Below are 21,080 nucleotides of genomic sequence, written 5' to 3' on the forward strand. Positions count from 1 at the left end.
TACATTTGGCTTAAATTTAAATGTTAATTAATACATTAATTTACAACATGTACTAACAAGTAATTAAGGTAGTCGTTATTTACACGTGAACTCATGTGACTCATGTTGTAGTTAAAGTTAATTCATGATTAGTGCATACCTTAACTCATCATTAATTCATAATAAATTAATGTTTAGTTTACGTATTAATACATCATTACTCATGTACTGTTATTGTAAAGTGTTACCAACTGAACTAATCATGTTCTAACTTAATTCTATAAGTAAAGCAAGCTGTTTTAAGTCTGTTTAACATAGTTAAATGGACTCATAAGGTTAATTTGATTTAGCTTAAAGATTTAAGGCAACCAGGATTTTATTACAGTGTAGTTTTTTACTCATTTGGTTTTTGACGAGTCACCTCTGCAATCTTTAAAACATCACTACTCTGTATGTTCATCTGTGTCGTGGATGATGGTATCAGAATGGAACATATAACTTGTATACAAGCAGTGACATTTTTATCAGAGAACAACGGAGAATCTCGTCCTCAGCATGTGCTATTTGTGTTAGGGTGAAGACCTGGAGCACATGTCCATTCCTGTCCTCACCTCAGGACATGCTGCCGAACAGGGGGATGGGGTGGCTCTGCCTCACGTAGAACATACTGGAAGAAAATGCACATCAAGCATGACTTTTCAAATTACGGACACCGAGCTGTGCGGATTAGTGCTATTAATTCAACACAAAATACGTGAGAGATTGGAATGCTAATCCACACACGATTTCCCAGAAAGGTCCCCAGCCATTGACTAAGAACAATACCTGTGGGTACAGATATAGTCCCTGGAGGGTAGAGCTGTGTGCTTTCATTTAGAAAGATAATGATCCCCAAAACAGCCAAGTAAATTAATTCATTCATTTCCCTTCGGCTAATCTCTAATTCAGAGGTCGCCACAGTGGAATGAACCACCAACTATTTCGGCATATGTTTTATGCCAATAAATTTTTATTACCCATACACTCTCACATTCACACACATACACACTCATACACCTCGGCCAATTTAGTGTATTAAATTCACCTACTGTATAGCGCATGTCTTATTCAGCTTATTCAATTCGTCTGTACGGTATGTTTTTGGACCGAAGGAAACCCACGCGAACACCGGGAGAACATGCGAACTTCACATAGAGATACCAACTGGCCCAGCCAGGACTCAAACCAGTGCCTTCTTGCTGTGAGATGACAGTGCTAACCACTGAGCCACCATGCCACCCGCCAAGGAAACTACTTTCAGAAAAGAAAATAAAGCTGTAGAATGGCCCAACCAATCACCTGACTTAAATCCAATGGAAAGTAGTAACTAAAGATCAGCGTTCATAGATGAACCATCTACTAATTTATGTGAGGGAAAAGTTACACCTGAGCAATGCATGCAACTCCATTCTCCATACCAAAGGATGAATCAAAGGAGCATCTTGAAGCTATCAAAAAGCCTTTCATACAAAGCATTAGAAGCATTTCAGTAATTCAGTACTTTCTCCTAGCTCTCATTAGCACTTTTTTTTAATTAGTTAGTTTTGTTGTATTAGTGTGCTTGGATTGTTTGGGTTGCATGTCAACCGCTTCTTTAGACAGTTATTTATGAGGAAAAACCATGACTTGTTCAATACCTAATTGGAATGCATTAAATTACTGAACCTCATTGCTAATCCACACAAACATATTTGCCAGAAAACAACCCAGCCACTGCCTAAGAACAATACCTGTGGGCAAAGAGATGATCCCTGGAGAGCATAGCTGTGTGCTTTCCTGACACTATAATTGGCTCTAATTTAATTCAACCAATATGGAGGAATATGATGCAGAGCAGAAAATGATATTGCTCTATTCAGCCCATAAACACATTTTAAAATAAATGTATGTTGCTGCTCATTTAAAATGATTTGAAACAACACAATTCTGAAGGTTTTTTTGGACAACTTAATAATTTTTATGTACAATCTACTTAAATTTGTAAAATGCTTAAGTCAACTTTATTGATTTGTTTTGGTACTGCATAAAAGAGTTGTGTGGAACTCAGCATTTTTAGTGTACAAGTATCCCACTTGTTCTGTAGCACTTCATGACCAGCCTGTCTGTCGATTTCCAGTAAAATTCAGTTTAGGACGCCATTTAGTAGTCAAATAAATCAAAGAAGTTAGAAGGCCTGTGTGATGATAATTGTGTTTGATAATATTGTAATTGGGGGGCGGCATGGTGGCTGTATGGGTGTTTCCCAGTGCTGGGAGTTTAAGAGTTAATACATTCTTAGTGTTTGGTTGTGGCTGGAAGGGCATCCGCTGCATAAAACATATGCCATAAGTAATTGGCGGTTCACCCCGCTGTGGCGACCCCTAATTAAATTAATGATAAATCCGAATGATAGTGAGTGAAAATATTGAAATTGTTGTTCTGGTGGTTAGTTATGAACTTCATTCATTTTATTTTCGGCTTAGTCCCTTTATTGATCAGGGGTCACCACAGAAGAACTTATCCAGCCTATGTTTTACACAGTGGATGCCCTTCCAGCTGCAACCCAGTACTGGGAAACACCCACACACTTTCGCATACACTAAGGCAAATTCAGTTTATTCAATTCACTAATATCGCATGTCTTTGGACTGTGGGGGAAACCAGAGCTACGGAACTCCACACAGAGCTCGACCCAGCGACCTTCTTGCAGTGAGGTGACAGTGCTAACCACTGAGCCACCGTGCCCCCCTTGTTATGAATTCATTTTTGGCTTAGTCCTTTTATTAATCTGGGGTTGCCACAGCAGAATGAACTGCCAACTTAATCAGCATATGTTTTACACAGCGGATGACCTGTCAGCTGCAACCCATCCCTGGGAAACATCCATACACTCTCATTTACACACATACACTACAAACAATTTTAGCTTACCCAATTCACATATACCACATGTTTTTGAATTTGTGGGGGAAACTACAAATTTTATTATGTAATTATTTTATTTTATGTCAGCTTTGAGATGATGTTACCATGAAATAAACTAAAGTTAAGATGCTAGCACTAAAAAAACACAGTCACTAATTTGGCCTTTAGAACTATTAGCTCATGCTTGTGTAGATGATACTCTAACACTATGCCTTTGGCCAACACGCAGCTTGTCTGTGTAAGTGAGTGTGTGTATGTGCGCAAACATATCACACTCTCTAACTAGAGCCATATCAATCAACCAGAGACTTCCAAGGAACACATAAGCCTGTCAGAGAGCATTTTTACAAGCAAGTGGTCAAATGCCAAAGGTAGAAAAGCTTATAAGAAACGACTGTAGAAACTCTGCTGCCCTCTGCTGTTAGCACACGTTAGAAATGTTGCTTTAGTGCGCATGTGTCAAACTCAGTTTGCCATTTACACTTGTGTATATGAAACTTGCCTAATAATGTCAAAAGACTTAACATAAACAGAAGATTCTTATACATATCTTTTTTATCTATATAAAATATGATATCTCTTTTCTTAATAATAATTCTAAGACCACTCGGTATATTAAATTGACATTGAACACCAAACCAGAAATATTTAACATACATGCAATCAAAAAAACAAACAAATGCATAACAGTCTCAACATCCATTCCGCAAAAAACACACAATTCAGAAAGATAAACTTTAAACCTCTTGAGAAACTGGTTGGTTGGATATATTTTATGTATAATTTTAAAGTAGATTTTACTGACTTTATTTCTGACACAATATTTGTTGTTATTAGTCCAGATCAAGTTCCAATTGATATTTTCAAATTGGTTATTCCAAAAGTACTTGCAGGACAATGGATCAAACTTCTAATGAAACACCATCTGTCTCGTGGAGGCACTGGAAAACTAAACTTCTCTAAAAATTCAGTATAAGTCAGTAAATATCCTTTATCGTTTAATAACTGTGAGACTTGTTTTTCCAGTGTGACGCATTTGCGCGGGTATGAATGGAAGTCTATGGGTAGAAAAGTGCAGTGTGACCGCAGCTTTAGGCTTGTTTGATACATACAGATAGGTGTGTTGAAGCAGAGGTGGAACTGAACTCTGCAGGGTTGTGGCCCTCCAGGAATTGGGTTTGACATCTCTGCTTTAGTGTATGACTAAGATGCTTTAGAATGAATTAGGGCTTTGTATTTTAAGGGTAAATGAACGTTAAATGTCATAAACTCTAATAAATATACACTTTTGCACTTTAATATGCTAAGACACTTCAAATTTAGCAGAACTGAAAACATTGTATTTTCCAGGTCATTGAAATCACGCTAAAAACTATGTACATGTGCACCAATATTTACAGCTTGATGAACACTTGTTCAAACGCAGAGCTGTCCTCTCAATGGAAGCATCTGACATTAAACCAAAGGTGGAAATCTGGTAAAAAGCCACCATGCTAACACCCTTATCAGAGCCGCCTGCTGCCGCGTCGGAGGACAGTCTGAAAAATAAACCGTGCTCTGATGATCCGCATTAACAGAAAGACTTGCCGTTCTTTACTCCTGCCAGCTCTGCTCCCTATTTTAGGATGTGATTCACATGAAAAGCATTTAGCTCTCAACCAGAGCATTCGTCGCCGTATGAATCACAGAGATGGGTCATCGCCACAGACTCACACCTTCACTCCAAATCAGCTCTACCACCTAGTCAAAGACCATGAATGTTGCGTGTTCTCCCATACAGAATGCTGTATGCTAAGGCTACATAAGCCCTATCTGTTGTTTGAGATGCCTCTCTTTAGGGGATGTAATGTGATTTGAACTAGTAATACAGTGCTTAGCTTAATTGAGTGCATCCCTTTTTTAAAAATGAATATTTGTATCCATTTCTCAGTGAATAAAGGCAATGTATTTTGGTGCATAAACAGATTTATTAAACAGATATATTTGATAAAATAATGTTTTAGTCACCAAACATGTTTAGAAGTTGAAAGATAATACAAATAAATTCAAGCAAAATATTGCAAAAAAAAAAACTACAAAATTTCAATTAAATTTACAATTGTTTTTTTTTTTTTTTTTTTCTTGTTTTTTCCTATTTTAAATTTGTGTTTAATATTTTTCCATAACATATAAATTTGGGTGTAGTTTTTGGACTGTTATCATCATTACTGAACAATCTTATGTCTATTGACATTATATAAAATAATAGTTTATTGCTTTCTATTTAAATATGAATTTAAAAGAGTTTGTGAGGGGTGTACTTATATATGCTGAGCACTGTACAGTATATTAACATTTTGACAATCACAACTATCTAGCTGAAAGCTCAGTGAATTGTTTGGAAGCTAACGTTAACATTTTCCACGATCTCCAATTGCACCTTTTGCATGTGACTGTGCTGATACTTTTCCATGACATTCTGGTAATTTTCATTAAAATTCATCATCATATTTTCTTCTATTCCTTCACAGATGCAGTGGACTCTGAGACTGAGCAACTTGTGCCACTCAAGCTGAAGTCTGAAGGTCAGCTTTTTAACTGCTGTGACGGCACAGAAGATATAAGCCAAAGCACATCCAATGACACTCCTGCACCAAACAGACCCATCTGCCAGCCCTGTGGCACAGGTGCACAGACTGAAGATGCCAGCTTGGAGGAGGATGAGGCCACTTCTGAGGAGAAATCTGAAGAGTTGAGTCAAGAGGAGGCAGCGTCTGAAGAGAAATTTGAGGAAGAGGCAGGAGCAGAGTTAGATGCATCTGATGAAGTGTTGGAGGAGGAAGTTCTTGATGTGAAGGAGATGTCTGATGTGGAGGCACAACTGGGTGAAGAATCTCTGGAAGAGGGTGTTGAGGAAGATTCGCAGATCAGTGATGAGTCGGTGGGGGAGGAAGAGGAGGATCTTCAGACTGAAGATGAAGCAGGTGAAGTGGAACTTTCTCAGAATGAAGAACAGGTAATTGTGGAAGAAGACGTTGAGCAGACTGAAGAAGAGAAAGAGGAGGATATTCAGACTGAAGATGAAGCCTTTCAAACTGAAGACGAGGTAGTTGAGGAAGAGGAAAGTCTGCAAACCGTGGAGGAGGTAGTGGAGGAGGAGGAGGTTCTTCAGACCGAAGAAGAGGTAGTAGAGGAAGAGGAAGCTCTTCAGACTGAAGAGGAGATAGTTGAGGAGGAAGCTCTTATGACCAAAGAGGAGGTAGTTGAAGAAGAGGAAGTTCTTCAGACTGAAGATGAAGCAGGCCAAGGAGAGGAACATTCCCAGGCTGATAAAGAGGTAGTTGAAGAAGAGGAGGTTCTTCAGATTCAAGATGAGGCAGATGTAGAAGAGGAGGTTTCTCAGACTGAAGAAGAGGCAGCAGAAGATTCTCAGATTGAACAGCCATTGGAGCAAGTGGAAGAGGTAGCAGAAGAAGAGGACACTTTAACAGAGGAAGAAGGAGCTCCAGAGGTTGTGGAAGAAAGGCAATTTGTAGAAGAACCAAAAGCAGCTGAAGAGTTGGTGGAAACTGAAGTAGAGGAGCCAGCCACAGATGTTGTTGAAGAGGTTGTAGAATTAGCCCAAGAGGTAAATGAGGAACCAACTCCAGAGCAAACTACTGACCAAGAAGATGCTCCTGCACCTGCCGAAGAAGCAAAGGTGGAACTAGTGTCAGAGGATGTGCCAGCAACCAAAGCATCTGCAAAAGGTATGTGTCCTTCAGTAGTACTATTTTATATTAATTTTGTTGGTATTTGACAACCGAAACAATAGCTAGGTTTTTATTCAAAAATTCTAATTAGACTTGTGCACAAAACTGGATTATCACATTAAACATTTGCAAATGAGCATTGTTTCAATTAAAATGAGCTGAAGAGAACGGAATCATCACTTTCTGATAAACTTCCATCAAACATCAAAAATTGACTTAAATGATGCATATTGGATTTTATGGAGGCACAGGCCTCTCTTTAGGAGTGCCGATGCTCAAGACAGTTCTGGAGGTAGTAATTATGAACCACTTATTGTACTGTATCTATACTGTGTTTGCTTGCTAAATTGAAATTATCTATCATGGCAATTTTGAATCTGCTGCTAAACCCATGCGTGGAAATCTTTTGCCTTCACTCCAAATTCCCAAATGCATAGCTTCTGTAAAAAAAAACATTGTTAGTGCATTGTTGTTTTAGATTGTTATCCAGCTACTTAAATAGGGATATTTGTTTAAGGGGAAAATATTTCCTAAGCATATTTTTTATGATCTGCTCCGATTGTTCACACAAATGCCACGGACCAACAAAAACAGCTTCATAGTCATCACAGAAAGCCTCTTGGTAAATCAACCAGAGAGAAGGAGCTATATTGTGTCATCAGGGTGCAGGATAGGGCGCTAGTAAACGTTAGTTCCTCATGCTTGTCCACCTGATACTTCTGTCAAAGTGGCACAGGAATAAATCCACCACCACCAAAATAACCTAGCAGAAATAACTCTTGGCACATGTCCACTGCCATTCATAACAATATGTTCTCTGGCCTGCTTGAAGAACAGTTTTGTAATGGGGAAGAAATGTTTCAGATACTTTTAATAGTATGATGATTGCATTTAAATGGCTCCAAATGGAGCGCTGATGTAGATGTTGCAGTGGATGAACGGTAAATGGTGTATTTCGTTGTAAACCAACTAAATGAACTAATTAATTAATCAATCAATAAAATTAATAATGACAGAAATTAAAATGGCACTCATAACAATTGGTCTGTTTATCTGTATGGTATAATACATCACAATATTGATGATGAAAATAACCATAACTATCATTCAAAGTTTAACTGGTATTTTTTGGCATTTAGCTGTACACTAAAATCAGCAAACAAAACATTGAGCTGATGCATTGTTTCCTGTGATTGTGATTCTCGTGTAAATACAGGTGCAGCTTCTTTCCTCAGAGATCTTGTTTACTTCAAATGTAAAATTAAACTTGGAAAATGTTTGGTAAATTCCACAATTCATTTCATAATCTAAAAGTCCATTGATGCACCCATCAAAAATATAATTGACTGCTATTTTTGACTAAAATTTGATTTGTAAAGCAGTCTACACAGGATTTTGAAAGTCCAGTGGTTCTTGACATTAAAATATGAAAGATTTCACAGAACTTTTCAAAGCAAAACACAAGAACTGAAGTATATTGAATGAAATGAATGTAAGAAACAAATAGGAAACAAATATTTGTAAAATAGATATATGTATCTAGAAATAAATTGAAAATGCAAAACAGTAACAAGCTTGTTTTCTGGGGTGTCATAGGTAAAGAAAAAGTTGTGATATGAGATTGATGTCTAATGCCAACTTTGCTATTTTTTTCTGGCAGTGGAGAAAAACGCCCCCTCAGGTCCTGTCACAAGAGATCGCTCTCACATTGAAGAGACGCTGCGTCTGGCAACAGCTGAACCTTCACGAGAATATGTTGGTGAGTCATATAATCAAAATGAAAAAAAAAAAAAGGATTTTAAATAAGCTTCTCTAGCTCAGCTATATGCACAATAACAGGCCAGTTATATCAAGTATATCTACAGTCATATTAGATTGACCAAAACAATTGTCTGTGTGCTCACTGTTTTGGTAAAACCTACAGCACAGAAAGCTAAATCATACGCAATTAAAATATTGGAAGTAATAGTAAAGCTAAAAAAAAAGAAAAAAAAGATAACAATGATGTTAAAAATTAGCAAAGTCGTTTGCTAGCTAACACAAATTTTTCAAAAATGATAAATAGGTAACTTAGGCTGAAGTAGCAGAATTATTAGTAAACTGTGAAACAACAGATCCAGAAAAAGAAAGTGTATTTTTGTATGTGTTGCAGTGTTGCATGTACAAATACTATATACAAACTGCATGTGTACATGTGTGTGTGTGTGTGGTGTGTGTGTATATATATATATATATATATATATATATATATATATATATATATATATATATATATATATATATATATATATATGTGTGTGTATATGTATATATATATATATGTATATATATGTATATATATATATATATGTATATATATAAATATATATATATATGTATATATATATGTATATATATATATATGTATATATATATATATATATATATATATATATATATATATATATATATATATATATATATATATATATATGTATATACATATATATATATGTGTGTGTGTGTGTGTGTGTGTATTAGTATACTAACAATATACCAATCCATACTAGAAACATTCTAACAACATACCAATCCATTTTAACAATATACTAATCCATACGAGAAACATACTAATGCACTAATCATAGTTGAAATATACCGTACTAATGACATATCAATCCATACTACAAACATACTAACCTACAAATCATAGTAGAAAAATACTATCGATATACCAATCCATACTAGAAACATAATAACGTTCTAATAACAGTTGAAACATACTAACGACATACCAATCCTTACTAATATAATATTCATACTAGAAACATGCTAACCTATATGTACTTCTCTATCTATGCCAACTGTTTCAAGCTTAAAAACTACTTTCATTACTAAAAATTTAAAACTACTTCAAACTTTCAGGCTAGGCTTTCTCAAGCCAACATAAGGTTTGTCTGCGAACTTTACATTTTTAGTTTAGCCTGAAGTAACAGAATCAATTAATGAACTGTGAAACATCAGATCCAGAAAGAGAAAATGTATTTTTGTATTTGTTGCATGTACCTTCCTGTTGTAATGTCATCAACTCTTGCAGATGCTTTGAAGAAACTCCAGGAGGTCTACAACACTGCAATCAAACCCTTGGAGAAGGCCTACAAATACAATGAGCTCAGGCAGCACGAAGTGTCAGGTGAACATCTTTTGATAATGGATTTATTTTGTATTCAACATCATTTCTAGACAGAAAAATACCATCTCAAAGGGATAGTTCACTCAAAAGTGAATATTAACTCATCATTTATTCTCTCTTGTGTGGGTTTTAAACCTTTTATGAGTTTCTTTCTTCTATTGAACACACAAGAAGATATTTTGAAGAATGCTGGTATCTGGCACCCATCAATATCCATAGTTGGAAAGAAATAGAATTAAAGTCAGTGGGTGGCCACTATAAGCATTTTTAAAAATATCTTACTTTGTTCAAACAGGTTTTGGACAAGTAATAGATGAGGTATTGGTGGCATAATGTATTTTTGGATGAACTATTCCTTTTAACGAACCCCTATCCTGACTGAATCTGTCTGCTTTCTTTATATTGTTCAGATGCTGAGATCACCTCTAAGCCCATGGTCCTGTTTTTGGGTCCTTGGAGTGTTGGCAAGTCTTCCATGATCAATTACCTTCTGGGTCTTGAAGAATCTTCACAACAGCTTTATACTGGTAATACACAAATTCAATAGCTTGTTCGAAACGCAGAAAGGTGATTTAGGTACCTGGTTGTTGGTGCCAGAAGGACTGGTCGGAGTATTTCTGAATATGGGATTTTTTTACACACAATTATCTCTAGGATGTACAGAGACTGGTCTAAAAAGTGAAAACATCCAGTTTCTTGTTGATTCCAGAGGTCAGAGGATAAATTACCTTGTTTAAATGATAGAAAGACAAACAAGGCATTGTTTAAACACCACATTACCATGTACTTAACTCTTATAAGTCAACTATGACTAGCTATATACAGATTTTCATACTACAGAACAGGGGTGTCTAAACTCAGTCCTGGAGGGCCAGTGTCCAACCCCAATTAGACACACCTGAACCAGCTAATCAAGCTCTAGGTATACTAGAAACTTCCAGGCAGGAAGGAAGTTGGAATTAATCTATGCAGGACACCGGCCTTCCAAGTTTGGACACCCCTGCTTTAAAACCTTTAAGAAAGTTCTGAACGCAAAAGTGGATACAAACTATTACTGGCAAAGCGTACCCAGTAAAGAGGGTATACATTTCCTGTTTATTTATCACACTGTCATATGTTTTTTTTTTTTTCAGGAGCTGAACCCACAACTTCTGAATATACTGTGCTAATGCATGGTAAGAAGCTTCGCACTGTTGAGGGCATTGTGATGGCTGCTGATGGCTCCCGATCTTTCACAGCGCTGGAGAAGTTTGGTCAGGGGTTCCTGGAAAAGCTGGTGGGAATTGAGATGCCGCACAAACTTCTTGAGCGGGTGACTTTTGTGGACACGCCTGGAATCATTGAGAACCGCAAACAACAGGAGAGAGGTGAGAAAAGAACAGATTGATAAACAGATTGATGCACATGAAAAGGCACAGCATGCACTTCTGCATATTAATTGAATATTGTAAAATTTGCTTGTTAGAAGTGCATTTTTTGGTACTTTATAGTTCTTAAGTACATTTAAGGACTAAATACTTGATGTAAGACTCCATTTTGGAATCCATTGAACATGCAGTTTTCAAAAAGAATCAGTTTTAATAAAGTTTGATACGTCTAGTTATAGCAGTGTGGTATGGCTGTTCATCAGCACTGGTAGTAGGCATGCATTTGCATGAGGCTGAAGGCAGAGTGCCTTACCGTACGTTCACACCGAAAGCGGCGAGAGCGTCAATGTAGCCGGAAGTCATTCATTTTCAATGAGAGCCGGCGGCGATAAGCGGCGAGGAGCAGCGCGACGCGTCTTTGCCGGCGTGATCGTCGAAGAGAGTTGAAATGAAGTCAACTTTATGGTAATGAGCTATGACGCGTTTGGCGGCAAGCAATCAGAATGAAGACGTCCATCGCTTGATAGCAGTTCAGAGAACACAGACCTGTGAACTTTGGTTCCGACCACAGTTGTTCCCAAGGGTTTGATTATTGCGGTCGCCGGATTTCCAATTATTTACAATTTTTTCCTACAGGAACATACATTAAATAAGTTGCTGGCGAGTTACTGATGTTCATTAATGTTATATAAATTTATCTTAAAAAAGCGGGAATCTCACGCGATGTGACAGTACAAAACAGTACTGCTGCTTTAGGATATTTCAGACATATGGACACATATTGGATAAATAGAGCAAAGCCGCACCACACGCAACTTGATCTTCCATTGTTGTATGAATTTGATAAGAAGTGCGCAACATTTTCACGCTAGAAACATGTTTTATGCAGGAATGTAACTGATATGCTGCAACGGCTCCTTTAAATATGAGATCAATGTAGCGAGTTTTGACGCTCTCGCCGCAGGAGCTGAAGGCATAGAGCGTTGTCGCCAGGGCGGCCAGAGCGACCTTGGACGCTCTCGCCGCTTTCGGTGTGAACGTACCGTTAGTGTCTCACCAGTGACGATGTACATCCACATCACACTGCTACGAGTGTAATATTGCGTTTATACAACAATATACAACGCCATAATCGTATATATATAAAAAAGACAATCAAACACTGAAAGTCTAAAAACCTTTTGGAAGAGAAACTACTTTCTTCCGCCATTCATTCACATCTGCAGCTGATGTCAGAACCGCAGAAACTATTGCTAATTCACACACGTCACTTTAGAGCTAGTATTTAAATAATTCTCTAGCGTAATGTCTCAAGTGAGGACAAAACAGGGGATTTTGCTCACATTGCTCACAAGTTTATACGGCTGCAAGGCATAAAATGCCAACAGTCTACAGAGATTTCCCAGTATTTCTCTGTTGCAATCGGGATATCACAATAATTTACCCCGAAAAAGCCAAAGCAAAGCAAACACTAACAGAAAGACTGCCAGACTATGGTATAAATACAACACTACAACATACAAAAAAAAGAGAGATTGACTTACCAGTGGCTTAAACTCATTTCACATAGCATGATTTGAATCGCCGACAGCTCCAGATATTTAGCACGCCAAATATCTCACAGGCATTGGCGACTCATCGGCGATTCTCTCAGATCGCGTCTTTGATAGTTCATACAGTGTGATTGTCACTCACGTTCACACGCACCGGTTTGCCTGAGATTTCAGGCATTTGTCGGCGATTTCTCAAAACCTGTCGGCGAGCCAAAATCGGGGCTAAAATCACACAGTCTGAACTAGGCATTACCAGTTTAAAAATAATTTGATCAGTTTTCCTCATCTAAGGGCTTATTATGTGGTCTCTGTTGCAATCTTGTGGCGGAAGTCTTTGCTTTGCTCAGCATGACAGGCTAATGGATGCTGACGTGCTGTATCTCCTAAATAATAAATAAGCATTTAAAATAGGCACTATCCTTATAAAATAGACTGTATAGTTGCAATCTAAAAGCTACATTCTCCCCTAAAAAGCCTTACAATTACACTGTTGTCCAATATTTGTCAAACTGTAATGAATTTATTGATATGCTGTCACTCTATGTGGGTGGAGTAATACAGAAGGGTGAGGAGGCTTTATGAGTGCTGTTATTACTGGAATATCGCATGGTTATCAGCCAATCAGATTCAAGAACCAGAAATAACTGTTGTAGGTAGGTAGGTAGGTAGGTAGGTAGGTAGGTAGGTAGGTAGGTAGGTAGGTAGGTAGGTCGATCGATCTGTCTTGGTACTTATTTACAAACTCCGCTGTTGTCTTTCAGGTTACCCCTATGGTGAAGTGTGCCAGTGGTTCATCGACCGCGCTGACCTCATCTTCCTGGTGTTTGACCCAACTAAACTGGATGTTGGATTAGAACTTGAAATGCTGTTCAGACAGATGAAGGGACGCGAATCACAGATCCGTATCATTCTCAACAAAGCTGACAGTCTGGCAACCCAGGACTTAATGCGCGTGTATGGCGCCCTCTTTTGGAGCATGGCACCCCTGATTAATGTGACCGAACCGCCACGCGTCTACGTAAGCTCCTTTTGGCAGCAGGATTACGCTCAAGACACCAACAGAGACCTGTTCCAACGTGAAGAAATCTCTCTTCTGGAGGACCTAAATCAGGTCATTGAGAACCAACTGGAAAACAAAATTGCCTTTATTCGCCAGCACGGCATCCGAGTGCGCATTCATGCTCTCTTGGTCGACCGATACCTGCAGACGTACTATGAGAAATTAGGCTGGTTTAGCGACCCACATGAGGTTTTCCAGGATATTGTCAGTGATCCGGACAAGTTCTACATCTTCAAATCTATCCTGGCCAAGACCAACGTGAGTAAGTTTGATCTGCCTGAACCAGAGGCGTACCGGGACTTCTTTGGAGTCAATCCTCCAAGCGGCTTTAAGCTCCTGTCCTCATACTGCAGCTGGTCAGGCGGATGCTTGATCGAGAAGATTGAGAAGGCCATCACTGATGATCTGCCCGCACTGCTCAGCAATTTAGCAGAGAAAAGAGAAGCCAAGACAGAGAAAAAAGAAGCCAAGACAGAGGCAACTGCAGAAACCAAAGAGAAACCCCAAAACCGTTGGCGGAGACAGTAGAAGTAACCACTAAAAGGTTTATTTTCTACAGTCAGTCAGTTTGAGGACATTAAAGAATGAATTATGAGCTCATGAATGAAAAAAGAAAGGTTCAGAGACTTTTAACAATCTGTATGACTCTATGAAGGAACACTCCACCTTTTTGTAAATAGGCTCCAACAGTCAAGTTTTACCATTTTTTAATCTAATTAGCCGATCTCCATGTCTGGCAAGAGCACTTTTATCTTAGATTAGCTAAAATTAGCATAGATCATTGAATCAGATTAAAATATTAGCATGTTGCTTAAAATGTCTTCTGTAGTTACATCATGTACTAAGACTGACGAGACATGAAAAGTTCAGACATGCCAATTTAAGAAAAGTTATTTCTGGGTGGGACATTGTTGATTTGTGGGAGGTGCGTGACAGATCTAAAAAAAAGGGGGAGGGGTGTGTGACGTAATACTAAGCTAATATAACTAGGAACTATACTCTTATTCTGGTGTAATTATCAAGGAATTTTGCTTCCATACCCTGGCTGCAGAATGCACAATGTTATTACATGGAGACTGAAAATCAAGCAACTTTTAATTTTCCATAAGTCTTACTCTTAGTACACAATATAAATACAGAAGAGTCAAGATTAAAATAAGAAAATTATTGAAACTCTTTCCACATTTTTGAACCAGACGCTACATGTCTAATCTAAGTCAGTGGTCTATGCTAAGCTAAGCTAAAAGTGATCCTGCCAGACCTGGAAATCAGCTGAATGGATTCAAAAATGGTAAAACTCAACTGTTTAACTCTAGAGTTGTAAAAGCCTTTTTTCAAAAAACTAAAGTGGAGTTTTCCTACAAAACAGATAATTAGGGTATGTTTACATGACAACAAAGTGCCAACTGAAGTTTTAGCTATTCTTCGAAATGTTTTGCATACAGACAACTTGACAAAAATACAAACAAAAGAAAATTAAAAATACTAACAATGCTGTAATATGCAAGCGAGGTCAGTAGGTGGCAACGTCACTTTATAAAAAAACAGTACTTGCATTTATAAATTTGTCCTGGACAACAGCGTCTTTACAAAATCGATTTTTTTTTTGTAGTTTAGATGATTAAGCTACTATTTTAAAAAGTTTAAGCCCTCTCTGTATAAAACAAGTGAAAAAACAATACAGTGTTTTTGTAAATAAGCTCCACAGGTTGAGTGTTACCATTTTTTAATCTCCAGATCTGGCTGGAGCACTTTTAGCTTAGCTTAGCAAAGATCAATGAATCAGATTAAACCATTAGCATGTTGCTCAAAAAAAAAAAAAAAAAAAAGAGTTTTGATTATTTTCCTACTAAAAGCTAGACTCTTCTGTAGTTACATCGTGTACTAAGACTGACGGAACATGAAAAGATGCTATTTTCTAGGCTAATATGGCTTGGAACTATACTCTTATTCTTGTGTAATAATCAAGGAATGGCTGCAACAGGCACAATGTTATTACATGAAGCCTGAAAATCAAGCAACTTTTAATTTTCTACCTTAAGCTGCGGTCACACTGAACTTTTCTCCCTTAAGACTTCAATTCATATGCATGCGAATGTGTCATACCGGAAATGCAAGCTCGTCCGACAAGTTTCGCAGTTCGCTGCGTTGCAAAGTTCAATCTGGTGAACTCTGACCTGCAAAATTGCATCACTGTTTAACTCTAGAGAAGTTGTAAAAGCCTTTAAAAAAGTAGCGTTTTCATTTAAAACAGAGATAATCACGGTATGTTTACATGTAGTTTTTGCTTTGCTTTTTGAAATGTTTTGCATACAGACAACTTGACAAAATGATCGTTTACATGGATCCATAAAAATACTAACAATGCTGTAATATGCAAGCGAGTTCAGTAGGTGGCGACGTCACTTTATAAACAAAAACTGCACTGACAAATTTGTCCTGGGCAGCAGCATTTTCACTAAATCACATACGTTTGTAGTTAAGATGATTATAGTAACATTTTAAAAAATGTTTAAGCCCTCAAAAAGTCATTGAGGACTTTTTAACTGCAGTAAGTGACATGTAAACATATCCTAAGTAGCCCACTTTTTTCTTTCTTCTTTTAATTTAATTAACTTTGCAATATATACTATTTATACAATGTTCAAAATAAATAATTACTTGATCTTATTTATTTCTGAATGTCATTTTAAAAGTGTGAATATGTGTTAGAAAGACTTCAATACTTCAGTTCCACTTGTACATACTGATCACGTTCCTTTGTACAACTTACTGGTATATGAGTTTTCATGGTAAAACGAGAATTCCTAGTGTTACTTGTTTGTTTGCCCACATTACTGCATGGTAAAACTGTGGTGACGTTAATATTTCTTCATTTTTGTGGCTGCTACTTTACACAATATAGAAATGAAACTTTGAAATGGATATTTAAGTCAATAAAATGTTGAAATAAGTGGATGGATTGTTCGACAAGCTATGGTTTTGCTTGATTTCATTTCGACATGTTGTAGTAGAACACGAGATGTCCACAAGATGGCGTCGTATATCATTAAACTCACTGCAATAAAACTACTGATCACAGTTCGATGAAGGCACCTTTGGTCTCATATAAAAGTGATGTTATATAATTTACCCGTTTATCTATATTGATAGCTGCAATACATGCGTTTATCTACATAAAAATGCAATTTCACGAGTAGCAATTTGTGTAAAACATTTTATAGAGCTATCCTCACCTCTCAAAGTTTTTATGATTCCAAGAACTGAAGTAATCTGCAGTAAAGCAGTAGCCTGAGTATACATCTGATAAGGGTTTCATTGAGATTCGCACTGCTAGTTATACACACTTGTTTGTTTTAGTTAATCTGCAGCTGTGTTTTTTGAGTCAGAGACCACAAGCGGCCACTGAGAGTTAAATGCTTTCATGCATGACTACTCCACGAGCTGTTGTTGGCCAAATTCTTGAACACATATTTGTGTCATAAACTTCCCGGCTGACACAACACAACACGTCTTAGAAAGTGGACATGATGAATGTCTGACACAAGAAGCATGGGATGATTATTATCGCTTGGATGGTACTTATCTGATAGATCAAAGGTCAAGACGCACCCAGAATCTTAGGTATGTTCCTAGGTGATGGAAGATACAAACATAAATGCACGATTGGGTTTACCTGAACGGGAACATACCAATCATACTGTACTTATGTTGTTATGTAATAAAGCTAATTATTAATAACTGAATAGCCCTGAAGAAAACAGGGTCTGTTCTCACATAATAAACTGGATTCACACATTTAAAAATAGTGCAGGCATCATGTTCAATTTAATGTGTAAGTTAAGTTTTATTCTCTAAACTACTGATGACATTTCTTCCAAAATTAAAATAAATGGTTTGTAATTTACATTTTTCTTGCATAGAACAATAAAACAGTGCAACGTTTGCAGATATGTTTATATTCATTTTAGACAACACAACTTAATGTTTTAACATATAAGAACCCAAAATATATATATATATATATATACATATATATATATATATATATATATATATATATATATATATATATATATATATATATATATATATATATATATATATATATATTTTAATATATATATTTTGGGTTCTTATATGTTAAAACAACTTAATGTTTTAACATATAAGAACCCAAAATATATATATATATATATATATATATTTAAAATTGTAATAAATATTTAACAATTATTTTACATTTAATAAATGGCGACTTGATTAACAGAATAATTTTCTTTACAAAAAACAAAAGAAAATATTTCTAACTGTAACTATATATATATATATATATATATATATGACACTTCTATACATAACATATAAGTGACATTTAAAGGCTTAACTAGGTTAATTAGGTTAACTAGGCAGGTTAGGGTAATTAGGCAAGTTATTGTATAACGATGGTTTGTTCTGTAGACTATCAAAAAAATTAGCTTAAAGAGGCTAATAATTTTGTCCCAAAAATGGCTTTAAAAATTTTTAAAACTGCTTTTATTCTTGCCGAAATAAAACAAATGAGACTTTCTCCAGAAGAAAAAATATATATAAAATATAAATATATATATATATATATATATATATATATATATATATATATATATATATATATATATATATATATATATATATATATATATATATATATATATAATTGCTCTAAATGACAATATTTGTATGTGACATTTTAAAGAAATATCAAATTTTTATGGAATAAAACAAATATTAACATTTTACTTTTACCTAATCATACATAATACAGTAAATCAAGAAAGTATTTTTATGTGGCCGTCTTCTTTCTTTCCATAGCTGTATATTTATTTATTTTTGTAGATGCTTATTTTTGATAATTTCTGCAAAAATATATACACAAATAAATGAAATCCCATATTCTGAAAAGAATACAATAAAAAATAAAGGTACATACTTAATGCATTTGTGACCCTGAATCACAAAACCAGTGTCACTTTTTTAAAATTGAGATTTATAAGTAATTTCTAATGATGTTAGCATAGGACAGCATTTAACTTACAACTAATTGAAAACCTGCAATCAAAATACAATAAAAAAAGCAAATACTAAGAAAATTGCTTTTAAATTAGCCTAAATGAAGTGCTTAGCAATACACGTTTGAAGTTTGACATATTTACAGTAGATATTCTACAAAATATCTTTATGGAACATGACATTTACTTAATATTTACTTATTGCATACTTTAATATTATTCTTGGATGAAATATTTTTGGTATAAAAGAATTATAATTGCAATAGATAAAAATACAAACAGTATAGAGCAATAAAGTATAGTGCAATTTTAAAGAAATTTAATAATTCATTTATTCTTATTCTTATTATTTTCTTTTCGACTTAGTCCCTTTATTAATCTGGGGTCGCCACAGCGGAATGAACTGCCAACTCATTTACCATATGTTTTTTATGCAGCAGATGCCCTTCCAGCTGCAACCCAGGTCTGGGAAACATCCATACACACTCATTCACACACATACACTACGGACAATTTAGCCTACCCAGTTCTACCACTACCACATGTCTTTGGGCTTGTGGGGGAAACCGGAGCACCCGGAGGAAGCCAATGCGAACACGGGGAGAACATGCAAACCCCACACAGAAATGCTAACGGACCCAGTCGAGGCTCGAATCAGCGATCTTCTTGCTTTGAGGTGAACATGCTACCCACTGAATCACCACGTCGCCCAGAAATGTAATAATGATAAAGCTAAAGAAAGACAATTAGAAAGAAAAAAGAAGAAATTCCCTTTATTAATCCGGGGTCGGCACAGCGGAATGAACCACTAACTTATCTCACACATGTTTTACGCAGCCGATGCCCTTCCAGCTGCAACCCATCTCTGGGAAACATCCATACACACTCATTCACACACATAAACTATGAACATGGAGGAAACCTACGCAAACGCAGGGAGAACATGCAAAGTCCACACAGTAACGGCAATTGACCCAGCCGTGGCTCAAACCAGCGACCTTCTTGCTGTGAGGCGACAGCACTACCAACTGTGCCATTGCATCGCACAATAATAAACAAAAATTAAATAAAGTGCACATGAAAAAAATAATACAAATTAATGCAGATATTAAATAAAGCATGTTTTAGAAGTTTTAACTGCTTTCTTGTTATCAGACTCTGTAATGGTTTTCATTTGTTTTACGTGTCGTTGAGTAGATTTACATTTACGTATAAAATAAACTTTTTCAATAAATAATATGAGGTTTATACAAAAACCTGAATTAAGGAATTGTTTTTCTTTCATGTAAAACCTCAAAAAAAATGTTTATAGCTTAAAGAAAATCACCACAAACCTGTTGGAGGATTAGAGGATTCACATCAGACCAGAACGATTTAACAAAGGGACATTCCCAACAATAAGTGAGCAACAGACTCAGTAGAAGTCTCAAAAAAAAGGGCAAGACACGTCAATGTCACTTTTGAATTTCTGTAAAAATTGTGTACCTGGATAAAATCTGTGAATAATTTTAAAGATATTTCTTTAGTTTTATTTTATTTTTTATTCAGGCAGAGTGACCAAACATACGGCCATTTAATCATCAAAAAGATTGTTCCAATAAGAAATAGAAGAGGGATATGAGATGAGGAGATCTAAAAATTAAGACCTGATTTTATTATTGGATTTTTTAGTGGAGAAACAAATGGATCCAACAACAGTAGAATCAGGTCTAGGGGACCTACAGAAGTCTACAAATAAGTATTATTTCTAAAACGCTTACAAATCTCACAGGAGATTGCCTTACAAACAATAATGAATTATTTTCTAAATATGGCCAGAGCAAATCTTAAAGTAAAATCAGAGTAAATAAATAAATGACCATAAGCTACTCTCAGGCAGCATGGTGGTGCAGTGAACAGCACAATTTTCTCACAGCAAGATTGTCTGTGGCTCGAATCCTGGTCGGGTCAGTTGGCATTTCTGTATGGAGTTTGCATGTTCTCCCTGTGTTCGCGTGGGTTTCCTCCGGGTGCTCCGGTTTCCCCCACAAGTCCAAAGACATGGTATATGTCAATTGGGTGAGCTAAATCGTGTGAATGAGTGTGTATGGATGTTTCCCAGTGATGGGTTGCAGCTGGAAGGGCATCTGCTGTGTAAAGCATTTGCTGAATAAGTTGGTGGTTCATTCCACTGTGGTGACCACAGATTAAAAAAAGGAACTAAGCTCAAAAGAAAATGAATGAATGA

The 21,080-nt window shown here is 36.2% G+C and overlaps 1 protein-coding gene across 1 annotated transcript in view; it reads left to right on the top strand.

The window, feature by feature from the left end:
- wu:fc22b06 overlaps positions 1-16,761 on the top strand; it is a 29,619-nt gene extending 12,858 nt beyond the window's left edge. The window contains exons 2-7 of the mRNA XM_073937744.1: positions 5,433-6,650; positions 8,314-8,412; positions 9,730-9,825; positions 10,236-10,352; positions 10,959-11,192; positions 13,507-16,761. Coding sequence (XP_073793845.1) covers positions 5,433-6,650; positions 8,314-8,412; positions 9,730-9,825; positions 10,236-10,352; positions 10,959-11,192; positions 13,507-14,333 — 2,591 coding nt within the window. The 3' untranslated portion in view covers positions 14,334-16,761. The remainder of the gene's footprint in view (positions 1-5,432; positions 6,651-8,313; positions 8,413-9,729; positions 9,826-10,235; positions 10,353-10,958; positions 11,193-13,506) is intronic.
- The last annotated feature ends 4,319 nt before the right edge of the window (positions 16,762-21,080 follow it).

Source organism: Danio rerio, chromosome 22 (assembly GCF_049306965.1).
Source record: "Danio rerio strain Tuebingen ecotype United States chromosome 22, GRCz12tu, whole genome shotgun sequence".
In the NCBI taxonomy this organism is placed as follows: domain Eukaryota; kingdom Metazoa; phylum Chordata; class Actinopteri; order Cypriniformes; family Danionidae; genus Danio; species Danio rerio.